This window comes from Rutilus rutilus (genome assembly GCF_951802725.1).
Source record: "Rutilus rutilus genome assembly, chromosome: 11".
Lineage (NCBI taxonomy): Eukaryota > Metazoa > Chordata > Actinopteri > Cypriniformes > Leuciscidae > Rutilus > Rutilus rutilus.
Genome location: NC_140216.1, coordinates 795,240 through 810,043, shown reverse-complemented (window position 1 = coordinate 810,043; position 14,804 = coordinate 795,240). Strand labels below are relative to the sequence as shown.

Below are 14,804 nucleotides of genomic sequence, written 5' to 3'. Positions count from 1 at the left end.
ATCTTTGTCATAGAATCCTTTCAATGGTTAAAGTCACCGCAGTCATTGCATGTGTTGCTCTTTATTTGTACCATTTTGTTTTTGTTTTTATTTTTATTAATCTACTTTTTTAGATAATAAATAAAAAAGATAATAAAGATGTTGTTTGATAAGAGTGCTTAAAGTCTTGATTTCATTTTGCAGTGTCTGTACGAGCCCTGTTATTGCCTTTTTATAATGTGCTTTGTTTGTCCATTGTTTACACCTGTTTTTCATCAATGATAATATAATCTTCATTCGTCTTCATTTAGTCTATAATTAAAAAAGACACAGTTTTCCACCAACATTGTTGGTTCAACTTAAAGTAACCTTAGATGCCTTGATTTAGTTCGAGACTTAAAATTTTAATCTGGTTTTAGTTTTGGTTAACTAATAACCCTGGTCAAGATGAGCTTTGTTAAAGTTGTTTCAAACCTGTATGAATCAGTCTTGTGCTGAACACAGAAGATATTTTGAGTAATGTCGTAACCAGACAGTTGTTGGACCCCATTGACTTCCATAGTGTTATTTTCCTACTACAGAAGAAAGAAAAATTCATACAGGTTTGAAACGACTTGAGGGAGAGTAAATGGATTTGATGATTTTAACTATTCCTGTTAAGATTTCTACGCTGTGTGTTTTTAGGAGTTTCACTGACCAGCTGCGCAAGATCTCCAAAGACGCAGGGATGCCGATCCAAGGCCAGCCCTGTTTCTGCAAATACGCCCAGGGCGCAGACAGCGTGGAGCCGATGTTCAAGCATCTCAAGATGTCTTACGTGGGACTACAGCTCATCGTGGTCATTCTGCCTGGGAAAACACCGGTCTATGGTAAAGAGATTGGAAGCAAAGACATTAGGGCTGGGAATCTTTTGGTACCTCACGAAGCGAATCGTGACAAATTTAAAATCGATTCTCGTTTTTATTAATCAAATTTCGATCCGATATGTGCATTTTGATTGTGGTTTACAGTTTTGTGTTAGACCGTTTAATAGGTCTAGAAGGGCAAACAACCCTACTGAACTAAATGGGAACCTTGAAATTTAGTTTCTCTTCCCATTTTTAGTCAAAACAAATGCTCTTTAAGCTGACACAAATCATAACTCTTCTGTAATAAAGCAAGGCAGGCCATTTTTATTTGATTTTTTTTTTTTATATTAAAAATGGGAACAAAGCAGATTACAAACAATAGGACGCATATAATAGAAAAATATACAAATTTCAATAAACTAAGTTTTTAAGGTACAGTAGCATAGGTTTATTTAACATAAAGTAAGAAATACTACTGAAATTAAATAAAACTCTGTATGAATTATATATAAATTGATTCATAATAAGGATAAAAAAGTGATTCAGTCAAAAGCAGTGTTTTTTATTAACATGAAACGTATAGCCACAGTTTATGAGGCTGCTGTCCCTTTAAGAATGAATGCACAGATATAGTTACACATCCGGTTTTCTCCCATTTGTTTCCGATTTTGAGTCCTCACCGCATTGAGTCCTTGTTTCGCTGCTTATTGTGATTAACGTTAACTAACTTTAAGTAGTACTGTGATGTGTTGGAAACTTTATTCCTTCATCGAAGCAAGACCAGGAGATGTTGGGATATCGTTCAAGCAGAAGTTACTCTTTATTGAGGACTTCGCTGAGCGTTGCTGCAGTCATCCAACAATCTAAATCTAATACAGTATGCATTGTAGTTATACATTCCAAGGGGGAGGGATTACATAGAGGCGGAGACTCTGAACACAGCATACAAAGGTAGTGATGAGTTGATTCTATCAAGTGAAAACCCAGTTTGGCAGGTTATCTGGCTTGCTCAAGAGAAACAGACCCAATCAGCATAACACGCTATTGCATTGCTAATCCAATCAGCCTAACGATTCAACGTCTGGGCCAGGGGCTCCGAAAGCCATTTGCAGAACAAAAGGTGACAATGGAGAAAACAGGACTTTCAACTTTGCTGAGCAGAATCATTCGTGTGATTATCATCATCTTAACCTTAAAAGCTAAATGCAATATTATTCACCATGATGTAATGTAAGGAAGCATATCTGAAATAGATTCTTAAATCTGTAATCCTTCAAGTGTAACACTTTAGAAAATCGAAAATATTTGAGAATCGATTCAAATCGGTACAGGATAGAATCGCGATTCATATGTGAATAAAAAATTTTCCCGCACCCCTAAAAGAAATCTGAGAGGATTTGACGCTGTAATGCTGAAGCTGTTGTTGTGCGTCTCCAGCGGAGGTGAAGCGTGTCGGAGATACTCTTCTGGGAATGGCCACTCAGTGCGTGCAGGTGAAGAACGTGGTGAAAACGTCCCCTCAGACGCTGTCCAACCTCTGCCTGAAGATCAACGCCAAACTAGGGGGCATCAACAACGTGCTGGTGCCACATCAGAGGTGGGTTGTGCTAAAGGTTTGTTTATGATGCTATAAAGGCTGTTGTCTATAGTACTTCATGTTGAAAACATTTCAGATCTTTTAGTTGCAGTTTGAACGAACCCCCTTTTTTTTCTATTGTGATTCAGATTAAAACATCAAAAGTAAATGCTGAGAGTGTGGCCCAGACAATGCTTGCATAAAATATCAATTTTAGACAAAAAAAAAAACACATCACCTAGCAACAGGATTGACTATTGTAGGCTTTAAAGACCATATTATGCCCTTGATGTTGTTTTCAGGCTCTACTAGAACAGGTTTTCCTGCTTGAATGTTGATTATTCTCCTCATATTCTCCATTGTTGCAGCTCCTCTCTTCCCAGTCTGTCAGTAACGCTCTGTTTAGTTCCTGAAAAGCACACTGTGCTCTGATTGGTCAGCTGGAGCAGTGTGTTGTGATTGGTCGAGCGCTTCGAGTGTGTTTGGGAAATGTCCCGCCCCTTACCATAACCACCAGTTTAACACACTACTAACTAACTCAACCAGGCCCCGCCCCTTTATTCTGCACATTAATTATTTAAATGAGGATTATTGACAACATGAAGCATAACAGGTGCTCTTTAACCCATTTAATCCCAAATTTTTCTCAGACACAAAAATATCCAAATCATGTGTCATTAGTATCCCTTTGAAACAATCAATCATAATTTTTTTAAATTTTCATGGAAAAGTATGTGAAAAAGTGTGTTTTATGATCGGTCACAATTGTGACCGGTGGGATACTGTGTTGTATCAACCATTGGACAGACTGAATATAGGTCTATTTGACCTGTGCGTGTGTTTGTGTGTTTGTTTGTGTGTGTGTTTGTGTGTGTGTGTGTTTTTGTGTGTGTTTTTGTGTTTTTGTGTGTGTGAGTGTGTGTGTGCGTGTGCATAAGAGTGTATAAAATCCTTATAAAATCCTTGAGGCCACGAGATACTATCTTGAGGCAACGAGAAACTATCTTGAGGCCACGGGATAGTGTCTGGAGGCCACGGGATAGTGTCTGGAGGCCACGGGATAGTGTCTGGAGGCCTCGGGATAGTGTCTGGAGGCCACGGGATAGTGTCTGGAGGCCACGGTATAGTGTCTGGAGGCCACGGGATAGTGTCTGGAGGCCACGGGATAGTGTCTCGAGGCCACGGGATAGTGTCTCGAGGCCACGGGATAGTGTCTGGAGGCCTCGGGATAGTGTCTGGAGGCCACGGTATAGTGTCTGGAGCCCACGGGATAGTGTCTGGAGGCCTCGGGATAGTGTCTGGAGGCCTCGGGATAGTGTCTGGAGGCCACGGGATAGTGTCTGGAGGCCACGGGATAGTGTCTGGAGGCCACGGGATAGTGTCTCGAGGCCACGGGATAGTGTCTGGAGGCCACGGGATAGTGTCTGGAGGCCACGGGATAGTGTATCGAGGCCACGGGATAGTGTCTGGAGGCCTCGGGATAGTGTCTGGAGGCCACGGGATAGTGTCTGGAGGCCACGGGATAGTGTCTGGAGGCCACGGGATAGTGTATCGAGGCCACGGGATAGTATCTTGAGGCCACGGGATAGTGTCAGGAGGCCACGGGATGGTATCCTGAGGTCACGAGATGGTATCTCGAGGCCACGGGATACTATCTCGAGGCCACGGGATAGTGTCTCGAGGCCACGGGATAGTGTCTGGAGGCCACGGGATAGTGTCTCGAGGCCACGAGATAGTGTCTGGAGGCCACGGGATAGTGTCTGGAGGCCACGGGATAGTGTCTGGAGGCCACGGGATAGTGTCTGGAGGCCACGGGATAGTGTCTGGAGGCCACGGGATAGTGTCTGGAGGCCTCGGGATAGTGTCTGGAGGCCACGGGATAGTGTCTGGAGGCCACGGGATAGTGTCTGGAGGCCACGGGATAGTGTCTGGAGGCCACGGGATAGTGTCTGGAGGCCACGGGATAGTGTCTGGAGGCCACGGGATAGTGTCTTGAGGCCACGGGATAGTGTCTGGAGGCCACGGGATAGTGTATCGAGGCCACGGGATAGTGTCTGGAGGCCACGGGATAGTGTCTGGAGGCCACGGGATAGTGTCTGGAGGCCACGGGATAGTGTCTGGAGGCCACGGGATAGTGTCTGGAGGCCACGGGATAGTGTCTGGAGGCCACGGGATAGTGTCTTGAGGCCACGGGATAGTGTCTGGAGGCCACGGGATAGTGTATCGAGGCCACGGGATAGTGTCTGGAGGCCACGGGATAGTGTATCGAGGCCACGGGATAGTGTATCGAGGCCACGGGATAGTGTCTGGAGGCCTCGGGATAGTGTCTCGAGGCCACGGGATAGTGTCTCGAGGCCACGGGATAGTGTCTCGAGGCCACGGGATAGTGTCTCGAGGCCACGGGATAGTGTCTGGAGGCCACTGGAGGCCACGGGATAGTGTCTGGAGGCCACGGGATAGTGTATCGAGGCCACGGGATAGTATCTTGAGGCCACGGGATAGTGTCTGGAGGCCACGGGATAGTGTCTGCAGGCCACGGGATAGTGTCTGGAGGCCACGGGATAGTGTCTCGAGGCCACGGGATAGTGTCTGGAGGCCACTGGAGGCCACGGGATAGTGTCTGGAGGCCACGGGATAGTGTCTCGAGGCCACGGGATAGTATCTCGAGGCCACGGGATAGTGTCTGGAGGCCACGGGATAGTGTCTGCAGGCCACAGGATAGTGTCTGGAGGCCACGGGATAGTATCTGGAGGCCACGGGATAGTGTCTGGAGGCCACGGGATAGTGTCTGGAGGCCACGGGATAGTGTCTGGAGGCCTCGGGATAGTGTCTGGAGGCCACGGGATAGTGTCTCGAGGCCACGGGATAGTGTCTCGAGGCCACGGGATAGTGTCTTGAGGCCACGGGATAGCGGGATAGTGTCTCGAGGTCACGGGATAGTGTCTGTGTGTAAAATTAGGTAGAAAGTTAGGTAGCAGCAGAAAGTAAGGTAGAACAGTTAGCCTATGTGTATTAGCATGTTGATACAATGGGTTATCCCACCGGTCACTATTGTTGCCGTTGACATGTTTGTGAGTTCTATGACCACATTAAATAAAGTTGAGTAATTGCAAATGCATATATCAATACTAGACACCTTAAACATGATGTGTACCAAAAATCTATGTCCTATCTTTATGTTAACATACTTTAATAACCTTTTCTTTGGGAGCTTTCTTGCTGCCATCCTCTTCTCTTGGCGCAAACAGGAAGTAAACAGCTCTGGTCATGTGACAATTTACAGTAAACATGCGACACTGCACATATTTCATTGAGACCCTTTATTATTTCAATATCTGCTGGAAATGCATTGATAGATCATTCAGTAACATTTTTATAGCCTTAGAAATGAAACATTTTTTTACGGTCACTATTGTGACCGGTGGGATTAAATGGGTTAATGCATCGATGAGTAAGGGAAACTTGCCGTGTGTCTGTTCCCCAGGCCCTCGGTGTTCCAGCAGCCGGTGATCTTCCTCGGGGCCGATGTCACGCACCCGCCGGCGGGCGACGGGAAGAAGCCCTCCATCGCTGCAGTGGTGGGCAGCATGGACGGGCACCCGAGCCGGTACTGTGCCACGGTGCGGGTGCAAACCTCACGCCAGGACCTGTCCCAGGAACAGCTGTTCAGCCAGGAGGTCATCCAGGACCTCACCAACATGGTGCGAGAGCTCCTCATCCAGTTCTACAAGTCCACCCGGTTTAAGCCCACGCGCATCATCTACTACCGCGGGGGGGTTTCTGAGGGCCAGATGAAGCAGGTGAGTTACAAGAGGAGGCTGATTAACGAGACTGCTCACCCAAAAATGTAAATTCTGTCATTTACTCATCCTGTTCAGTGTTCATTGTATTTTTAATGAAGTTTCAGAGATTTCTGTCCCTTTGTTGAAAGTCTGTTCACCCAAAACTGTGGAAGCTTGTTTCCGCCACAGAACAAAAGCGAGGTTTTTTTCTCACAATTGTGAGTTTACATCTCTTTTTATCTCAGAATTGCGTGTTATAAAGTCAGAATTGCGAGAAATAAACTTGCAGTTCTGACTTTTGTTCTCAGAATTGTATGTTTATATCTCGCAATTCTGACTTTATATCTCGCAAATCTGAGAAATAGTCAAAATTGTGAGATTTAAAGTCGCAATTATCTTTTAAAAAGTTTTATTCTGTGGCGGAAACGAGCTTCCATACAAAACCCACTTCAAAATGTTCATAAAGAGATTGTAAAAGAAATCTGTATGAGCAGAGTGTTTTAATCTAAGTCTTCTGAAGAGATACGATGATTTTATTATACGATGAACAGATTTAATTTTAGGCTTTTATTCACATTGATCAATGAACATAAAGCGATGCTCAGCCATACTCTATGTGAAGACCAAACCTTCTGTTTGCTATATTTGAATGCTGTAAAAACCGCTCCCGTTTCATTAATGACTTCATATGGGTTCTGGAGATGAACGAAAGTCTAATGGATTGTTTTTAATGACATAAGGGCGAGAACACAACACACTTTTCTTATTTGGGTGATCGATCTCTTTAATCCAAACTCCAACTGCAGTGATGATATTTGAAAGCTGGTTTAATTCTAATGTAATTTATCCGTCTTAAAATCATTATTTCTTCTTTCGTTTTCCTTCTTGGGTTGATCTTGTTACTGGTCTTGTGCAGGTCGCCTGGCCCGAGCTGATCGCCATCAGGAAAGCGTGCATCAGTCTAGAAGAGGATTACAGACCCGGGATCACCTACATCGTAGTGCAGAAACGCCACCACACTCGACTCTTCTGCTCTGATAAAGCCGAGCGGGTGAGTTTACTGATGCTGTTCACTTCATCTACTCTGTTGTCTGTGATGAGCACTGTTAAAGGAGTCGCTCACTTCAGAATTAATCTCCTGATAATTTTCTCTCCCCCACGTCATCCGAGATATTCATGTCTGTCTTTCTTCAGTGGAAAAGAAAAGAAGGAAAACATTCCAGGATTGTTCTCCATATAGTGACGTCAATGGGGTCCAACCAGTTGAAGGTTTCAGTGCAGCTTCAAAGTCTCGACACGATCCAGCCGAGGAATAAGAGTCTCATCTACACAAACCAGCGGACATTTTATAAAATAAACATTTATATACTTTTAATCACAAATGCTGATCTTGCACTCGCTGTGATGCTTTACGTAATCAGGTTGAAAGGTCAAGCGTGACGTAGGCGTAAGAACAGACCCAGTGTTTACAAAGCGAACCTGCAAAGACTCAGTCAAACGCCATTTACAAAACAAATAAATAAATAAAAGGTAAAACAACGATTTTGAAGTTGGAGGAGAAAATGAGAGGGAGATTTTCACCCTATCTACTTTTCTGACCCGCGTGACCTTTCAACCCGATTACGTAATGCGTGTCGCATCACAGCGAGTGCAAGACCAGCATTTGTGGTTAAAAGTATATAAATGTTTATTTAGTTGTAAAATGTCGGCTGGTTTGTCTAGATAAGACTCTTATTCCTCGGCTGGATCGTGTCGAGACTTTGAAGCTGCACTGAAACTCACATCTGGACCTTCGACCCGTTGGACCCCATTGAAGACACTATATGGAGGAACATCCTGGAGTGTTTTCCTCAAAAACCTGCATTTCTTTTTGACTCTATAAAGAAAGACATGAATATCTTGGATGGCGTGGGGGAAGTGAAGTCATTCTTTAAGTGTGCACTACCATTCAAAAGCAGTTCAGAGCAACTATATAAACCAAGATATGATAACCAATAAAGAATGATAACATTCACTGCATGCACTTCCAAATCTTGCATTCAAGTTTCTTTGCCTTGCCTCAGGTGGGGAAGAGTGGGAATGTCCCAGCAGGCACTACAGTGGACAGCACCATCACACACCCCTCAGAGTTCGACTTCTACCTGTGCAGTCACGCTGGAATCCAGGTGAGCCGCAGCCCGGCTGCTGATTCGTTGAATTAATCCAGAGTTTGTACAAGGTGCTTAAAATACTTGAATTTGACTTTTTGAAACTTAAAGCCTGGAAAACCCTTAAAAACTGCAATATTCCTGAATAGGTACTTAATGGGATAGTTCACTTTGAAATAAATTTTTGATATGTTTTAGCTTACCTCAAGGGCATCCAAGATGTAGGTGTCTTTGTTTCCGCAGTAGTTTCAATTTTGATATTTTTAGGTCAAACCGTTCTTGTCTGTCAGTCATATAATGCAGGTCTATGGTCACTGGCTCAAAACACAAGCACAGAGTCCAAATTAAAACAATTCCCCACGTCCAAATGAAACAATTCCCCATCATAAGTACACATTGATGGCCTAAGACACGAAACGAGCGGTTTGTGTGAGAAAACGAACAGTATTTATATCGTTGTTATCTCTTGAAAACAGCACACGTCCAAATGATCTGACGGCGCGGGCGGGTATAGATATATACATAGATGTCGCCTTGGCTACTGCAGTTCATTGGAACGAAACCGTAGCCAAGGCGACATCTATGTATATATCTATACCCGCCCGCGCCGTCAGATCATTTGGACGTGTGCTGTTTTCAAGAGATAACGATATAAATACTGTTCGTTTTCTCACACAAACCGCTCGTTTCGTGTCTTAGGCCATTAATGTGTACTTATGATGGGGAATTGTTTAATTTGGACGTGGGGAATTGTTTTAATTTGGACTCTGTGCTTGTGTTTTGAGCCAGTGACCATAGACCTGCATTATATGACTGACAGACAAGAACGGTTTGACCTAAAAATATCAAAATTGAAACTACTGCGGAAACAAAGACACCTACATCTTGGATGCCCTTGAGGTAAGCTAAAACATATCAAATTAATTTCAAAGTGAACTATCCCTTTAATGTGCTTGAATTATTGGAAGACATTGTATATATAAGTGTTTAATTTTTTTTTATAAACATGAAATATTTGAATGCAAAATTAACGCTGCTGCCCATCTGATACACTTGCTACATATGATACACTTGCTACATATGATACACTTGCTACATATGATACACTTGCTACATATGATGACTTGCTTGGAATAATGAGAATAAATTCTTATGTAATAATATAATTATATGTAAATGTTTGATAAGTGAGATCTTTGACTATAGTCCTTAAACCAAAAAAGTAGTGCTTAAAGTCCTGGAATTTCGTTTGACAGTATCTGTACGAGCCCTGATTATCCACTTGTCTATTCATTGTATTTCATGCGTTTGCGTTTCCTCTTCCTCCCACAGGGCACGAGCCGCCCGTCTCACTATCACGTCTTGTGGGACGACAACTGTTTCACCGCTGATGAACTGCAACTGTTGACGTACCAGCTCTGCCACACATATGTGCGCTGCACGCGCTCCGTCTCCATCCCCGCTCCTGCTTACTACGCCCGGCTCGTGGCCTTCAGGGCCCGCTACCACCTCGTGGACAAAGACCACGACAGGTACGTCTGCACGACAACAGGAGGTGCTTGTGAAGTTAAAGGGAAAATGAAAATTAGCCCATGATTTATGCACTTTTATGATGGACAGATGCACTTTTATCATGGATAGATGCACTTTTATCATGTTAGATGCACTTTTATGATGGATAGATGCACTTTTATGATGGATAGATGCACTTTTATCATGATAGATGCACTTTTATGATGGACAGATGCACTTTTATCATGGATAGATGCACTTTTATCATGTTAGATGCACTTTTATGATGGACAGATGCACTTTTATGATGGATAGATGCACTTTTATGATGGATAGATGCACTTTTATGATGGATAGATGCACTTTTATGATGGATAGATGCACTTTTATCATGATAGATGCACTTTTATGATGGATAGATGCACTTTTATGATGGACAGATGCACTTTTATCATGGATAGATGCACTTTTATCATGTTAGATGCACTTTTATGATGGATAGATGCACTTTTATCATGTTAGATGCACTTTTATCATGTTAGATGCACTTTTATGATGGATAGATGCACTTTTATCATGTTAGATGCACTTTTATCAGGATAGATGCACTTTTATCAGGATAGATGCACTTTTATCATGATAGATGCACTTTTATCATGATAGATGCACTTTTATGATGGATAGATGCACTTTTATGATGGATAGATGCACTTTTATGATGGATAGATGCACTTTTATCATGATAGATGCACTTTTATCAGGATAGATGCACTTTTATCAGGATAGATGCACTTTTATCATGGATAGATGCACTTTTATCAGGATAGATGCACTTTTATCAGGATAGATGCACTTTTATCAGGATAGATGCACTTTTATCATGATAGATGCACTTTTATCATGATAGATGCACTTTTATCATGATAGATGCACTTTTATGATGGATAGATGCACTTTTATGATGGATAGATGCACTTTTATCATGATAGATGCACTTTTATCAGGATAGATGCACTTTTATCAGGATAGATGCACTTTTATCATGATAGATGCACTTTTATGATGGATAGATGCACTTTTATGATGGATAGATGCACTTTTATGATGGATAGATGCACTTTTATCATGATAGATGCACTTTTATCAGGATAGATGCACTTTTATCAGGATAGATGCACTTTTATCATGGATAGATGCACTTTTATCAGGATAGATGCACTTTTATCAGGATAGATGCACTTTTATCATGTTAGATGCACTTTTATGATGGATAGATGCACTTTTATCATGTTAGATGCACTTTTATCATGTTAGATGCACTTTTATGATGGATAGATGCACTTTTATCATGGATAGATGCACTTTTATCATGTTAGATGCACTTTTATGATGGATAGATGCACTTTTATGATGGATAGATGCACTTTTATGATGGATAGATGCACTTTTATCATGATAGATGCACTTTTATCAGGATAGATGCACTTTTATCATGATAGATGCACTTTTATGATGGATAGATGCACTTTTATGATGGATAGATGCACTTTTATCAGGATAGATGCACTTTTATCAGGACAGATGCACTTTTATCATGATAGATGCACTTTTATCATGGACAGATGCACTTTTATCATGGACAGATGCACTTTTATCATGATAGATGCACTTTTATCAGGATAGATGCACTTTTATCATGGATAGATGCACTTTTATGATGGATAGATGCACTTTTATCAGGATAGATGCACTTTTATCATGGACAGATGCACTTTTATCAGGATAGATGCACTTTTATCATGGATAGATGCACTTTTATGATGGACAGATGCACTTTTATCATGATAGATGCACTTTTATCATGGACAGATGCACTTTTATCATGGACAGATGCACTTTTATCAGGATAGATGCACTTTTATCAGGATAGATGCACTTTTATCATGGATAGATGCACTTTTATGATGGATAGATGCACTTTTATCAGGATAGATGCACTTTTATCAGGATAGATGCACTTATTATGGACAGATGCACTTTTATCATGGACAGATGCACTTTTATCATGATAGATACACTTTTATGATGGATAGATGCACTTTTATCATGATAGATGCACTTTTATCATGGATAGATGCACTTTTGTCATGGATAGATGCACTTTTGTCATGGATAGATGCACTTTTATGATGGATAGATGCACTTTTGTCATGTTAGATGCACTTTTGTCATGGATAGATGCACTTTTATCATGGATAGATGCACTTTTGTCATGGATAGATGCACTTTTTTGAGCTTCATACTGATGGTTGCAATCCACTGCCATTATCAAGCTCGGAAGCGTCAGGGTGTTTATTAATATAACTCAGTGTCTTCGTCTGAAAGAAGATTGTCATATACACCTAGGATGGCTTGAGGGAGAGTAAATCATGGGCTAATTTTCGTTGTAAAGTGAACTACTCTTTTAAAGCGGACCTACGAAGTCTTGATTTTGTTTGTGGGCTCTACTAGAATAGGTTTTCATGCACGAATGTTCAAAAAAAGCAATATTTTTTTCCATATTTGACATAGTTGCAGCACCTCTCCTCCCAGTCTGTCAGTAACGCTCTGGTGAGTTAACGCACTGCTTAACCACCCAGTACGATGCATCGTTGTAGAAACTAACTAGCTAGACTGTTTCCCCCTGTCGTTTGAACCAACGTTAGTGTAGATCTGTCATTGATGACATCACGTGCAGGTGTTTATTAATATATGAATGGGATGAAAGAAATAATGCTGAGTGTTAGCTTGCTTATTGTGTCCACATGTCATTTTAACAAGAAACTGCTTCTAACCACAGCTTGCAAGTTTGCGACGCTGTTTGCGAATGTTTGGTTTCGGGAAACGCCAAATCGCTCATCTATGTTGTAGCGACAGAACTTGTGACCATAGTTCGGTTTATGCTTTTGTGAAACACACCCCTGTTTACTTCCTGTCTCTATGAAGCCCCTCCTTCTGAAAAGCACACTGTGCTCTGACTGGTCGGCTGGAGCAGTGTGTTGTGATTGGTCGAGCGCTTCGAGTGTGTTTGGGAAATGTCCCGCCCCTTACCATAACCGCCAGTTTAACACACTACTAACTAACTCAACCAGGCCCCGCCCCTTTATTCAGCGCATTAATTATTATAATGAGGAATATTGTGACCTGTTTTTACCAATTTTGACCAATTTTATGTTTTGTTTTTGTCCCTGCTGTAAGAAAAACACAAATGGTTTTCCATGCAATGAAAGTGAATGGGGATTTAAGGAGCTTCAGAAATGACAAAGAAACGCCATAAAAGTACAATTCACTCAATTGAAAAAGCACTTCTCAAAATAATTGCTACGGAAGTGAAAAACACAGAAAAAATACAGATCGGGGTTTGATTTTCTATGACGGACGAAAGTGTCGGACCTTCCCTCCCGCTGGAGAGACTACGGAAACCCTTTTCATGCTCAAACTGCAACATTAAACCCACTAAAGAAAGACGAAGATGAGGAAAGATCATCATAGATCCTCTTTAATGCTCTCTTTATCCCTCTCTCTCTCTCTCTCTCTGCAGTGCTGAAGGCAGTCACGTATCAGGACAGAGTAACGGCCGAGACCCGCAGGCGCTGGCCAAGGCGGTCCAGATCCACTATGACACCCAGCACACCATGTACTTCGCCTGACGCCGGCCAGCAGGAGGCGCTCTTCTACACTCCTCTCTCTCTCTCTCTCTCTCTCTCTCTCTCTCTCTCTCTCTCTCTCTCTCTCTCTCTCTCTCTCTCTCTCTCTCTCTCTCTCTCTCTCTCTCTCTCTCTCTCTCTCTCTCTCTCTCGGCGTCATCTGCAGCCAAGCCGCTCTGAAACTCATCCGTCAATCCAGGCGATATATACACAGGCCTTGGAAGAACCAACCTCTACCAGCAGTCCTGCACTGAGGGGCTTCTGGCCTCCAATGCACACAGAAAAAAAAATCAATTTGAGCCATTTTTAACTTTTCCTTTTCTTGTTTTTGAATGTTTTTAATTTGTAATATACACTGAGTGTGAGCAAACCTGCGCCATTGGTCAGGGCAGCTCTGGCTCTCTTAGCTAAGCTGGACTCTGTCTACTTTTACCTCAAGCCACCATTGGCTGAATCTTGTCACATGTCTATTAGGGCGGGGTGGGGGCGGGGCTTGCATGTATTGGGGGGGGGGGGGGGGGGGGTACTTGTTTTGTCTCCTTTTTATGGTCGTATTTGGACTCTCCTCTCAGTCTTTTACAAACGAGGTGACCTGGGTATACATACCCATTACCCGCTACCGTTTCGTGCGTGTGTGCTTGTGTGTGTGTGTGTGTGTGTGTGTGTGTGAGTGAGTGAGAGTTCATGTCTCATGGCAGGCCACTGAATTGTAAAGGGAAATCTAGGAGCGAACTGCTGTAAATGCCTCGTTTTTTTTATATTAACTCACACAAAGATATATAAAAAAATATATAAATATTTACAACTCTATAAGCATATTCCACAACGGGCTTTCATAAGCTGATGGTTTTGTGTAGCAGTAGCATTACCCGTGGGCTAACCGGGCTCGGTTCTGGTGCCGCTCTGCCCGTGGCGAGACCGGACACGCTTGATGTTCTCGTTCGGATGGTTTAAGGTTTGGCCATTGCACAGTATCAGACTAGGCTTGCAACATACAGCACTCTCCCTTCTTTTATGCATTTATACATAAGATTCAGATCAGATTTGTAAGAGTTTAATATAAATGTTTTTTGTGGTAAACTTTAACAGTTTGTTAGAGTAGATAAACCGTCGTTCTTGTCGTTTTAATGTCGATATTGATCAGTTGTCTGAAAATCGGTCGCGTAACTAATTAGGAGGCATTGTGGGTTTTTTTTATAAAGCTTGATTTCCTGTGAGGGCCCAAACTGCTCTGGTCTGTCCTTTTCCACGTGTGAAATGATCAGTTTGAGTTT

At 42.4% G+C, this 14,804-nt stretch overlaps 1 protein-coding gene across 4 annotated transcripts in view; it reads left to right on the top strand.

The window, feature by feature from the left end:
- ago4 (argonaute RISC component 4) overlaps positions 1-13,651 on the top strand; it is a 32,577-nt gene extending 18,926 nt beyond the window's left edge. For all 4 annotated transcript variants that reach the window (XM_084424070.1, XM_084424069.1, XM_084424068.1 and 1 more), the window contains 7 exons: positions 664-848; positions 2,265-2,424; positions 5,888-6,203; positions 7,102-7,236; positions 8,249-8,350; positions 9,665-9,864; positions 13,425-13,651. In XM_084424070.1, coding sequence (XP_084280196.1) covers positions 664-848; positions 2,265-2,424; positions 5,888-6,203; positions 7,102-7,236; positions 8,249-8,350; positions 9,665-9,864; positions 13,425-13,533 — 1,207 coding nt within the window. In that variant the 3' untranslated portion in view covers positions 13,534-13,651. The remainder of the gene's footprint in view (positions 1-663; positions 849-2,264; positions 2,425-5,887; positions 6,204-7,101; positions 7,237-8,248; positions 8,351-9,664; positions 9,865-13,424) is intronic.
- Positions 13,652-14,804: the final 1,153 nt, after the last annotated feature.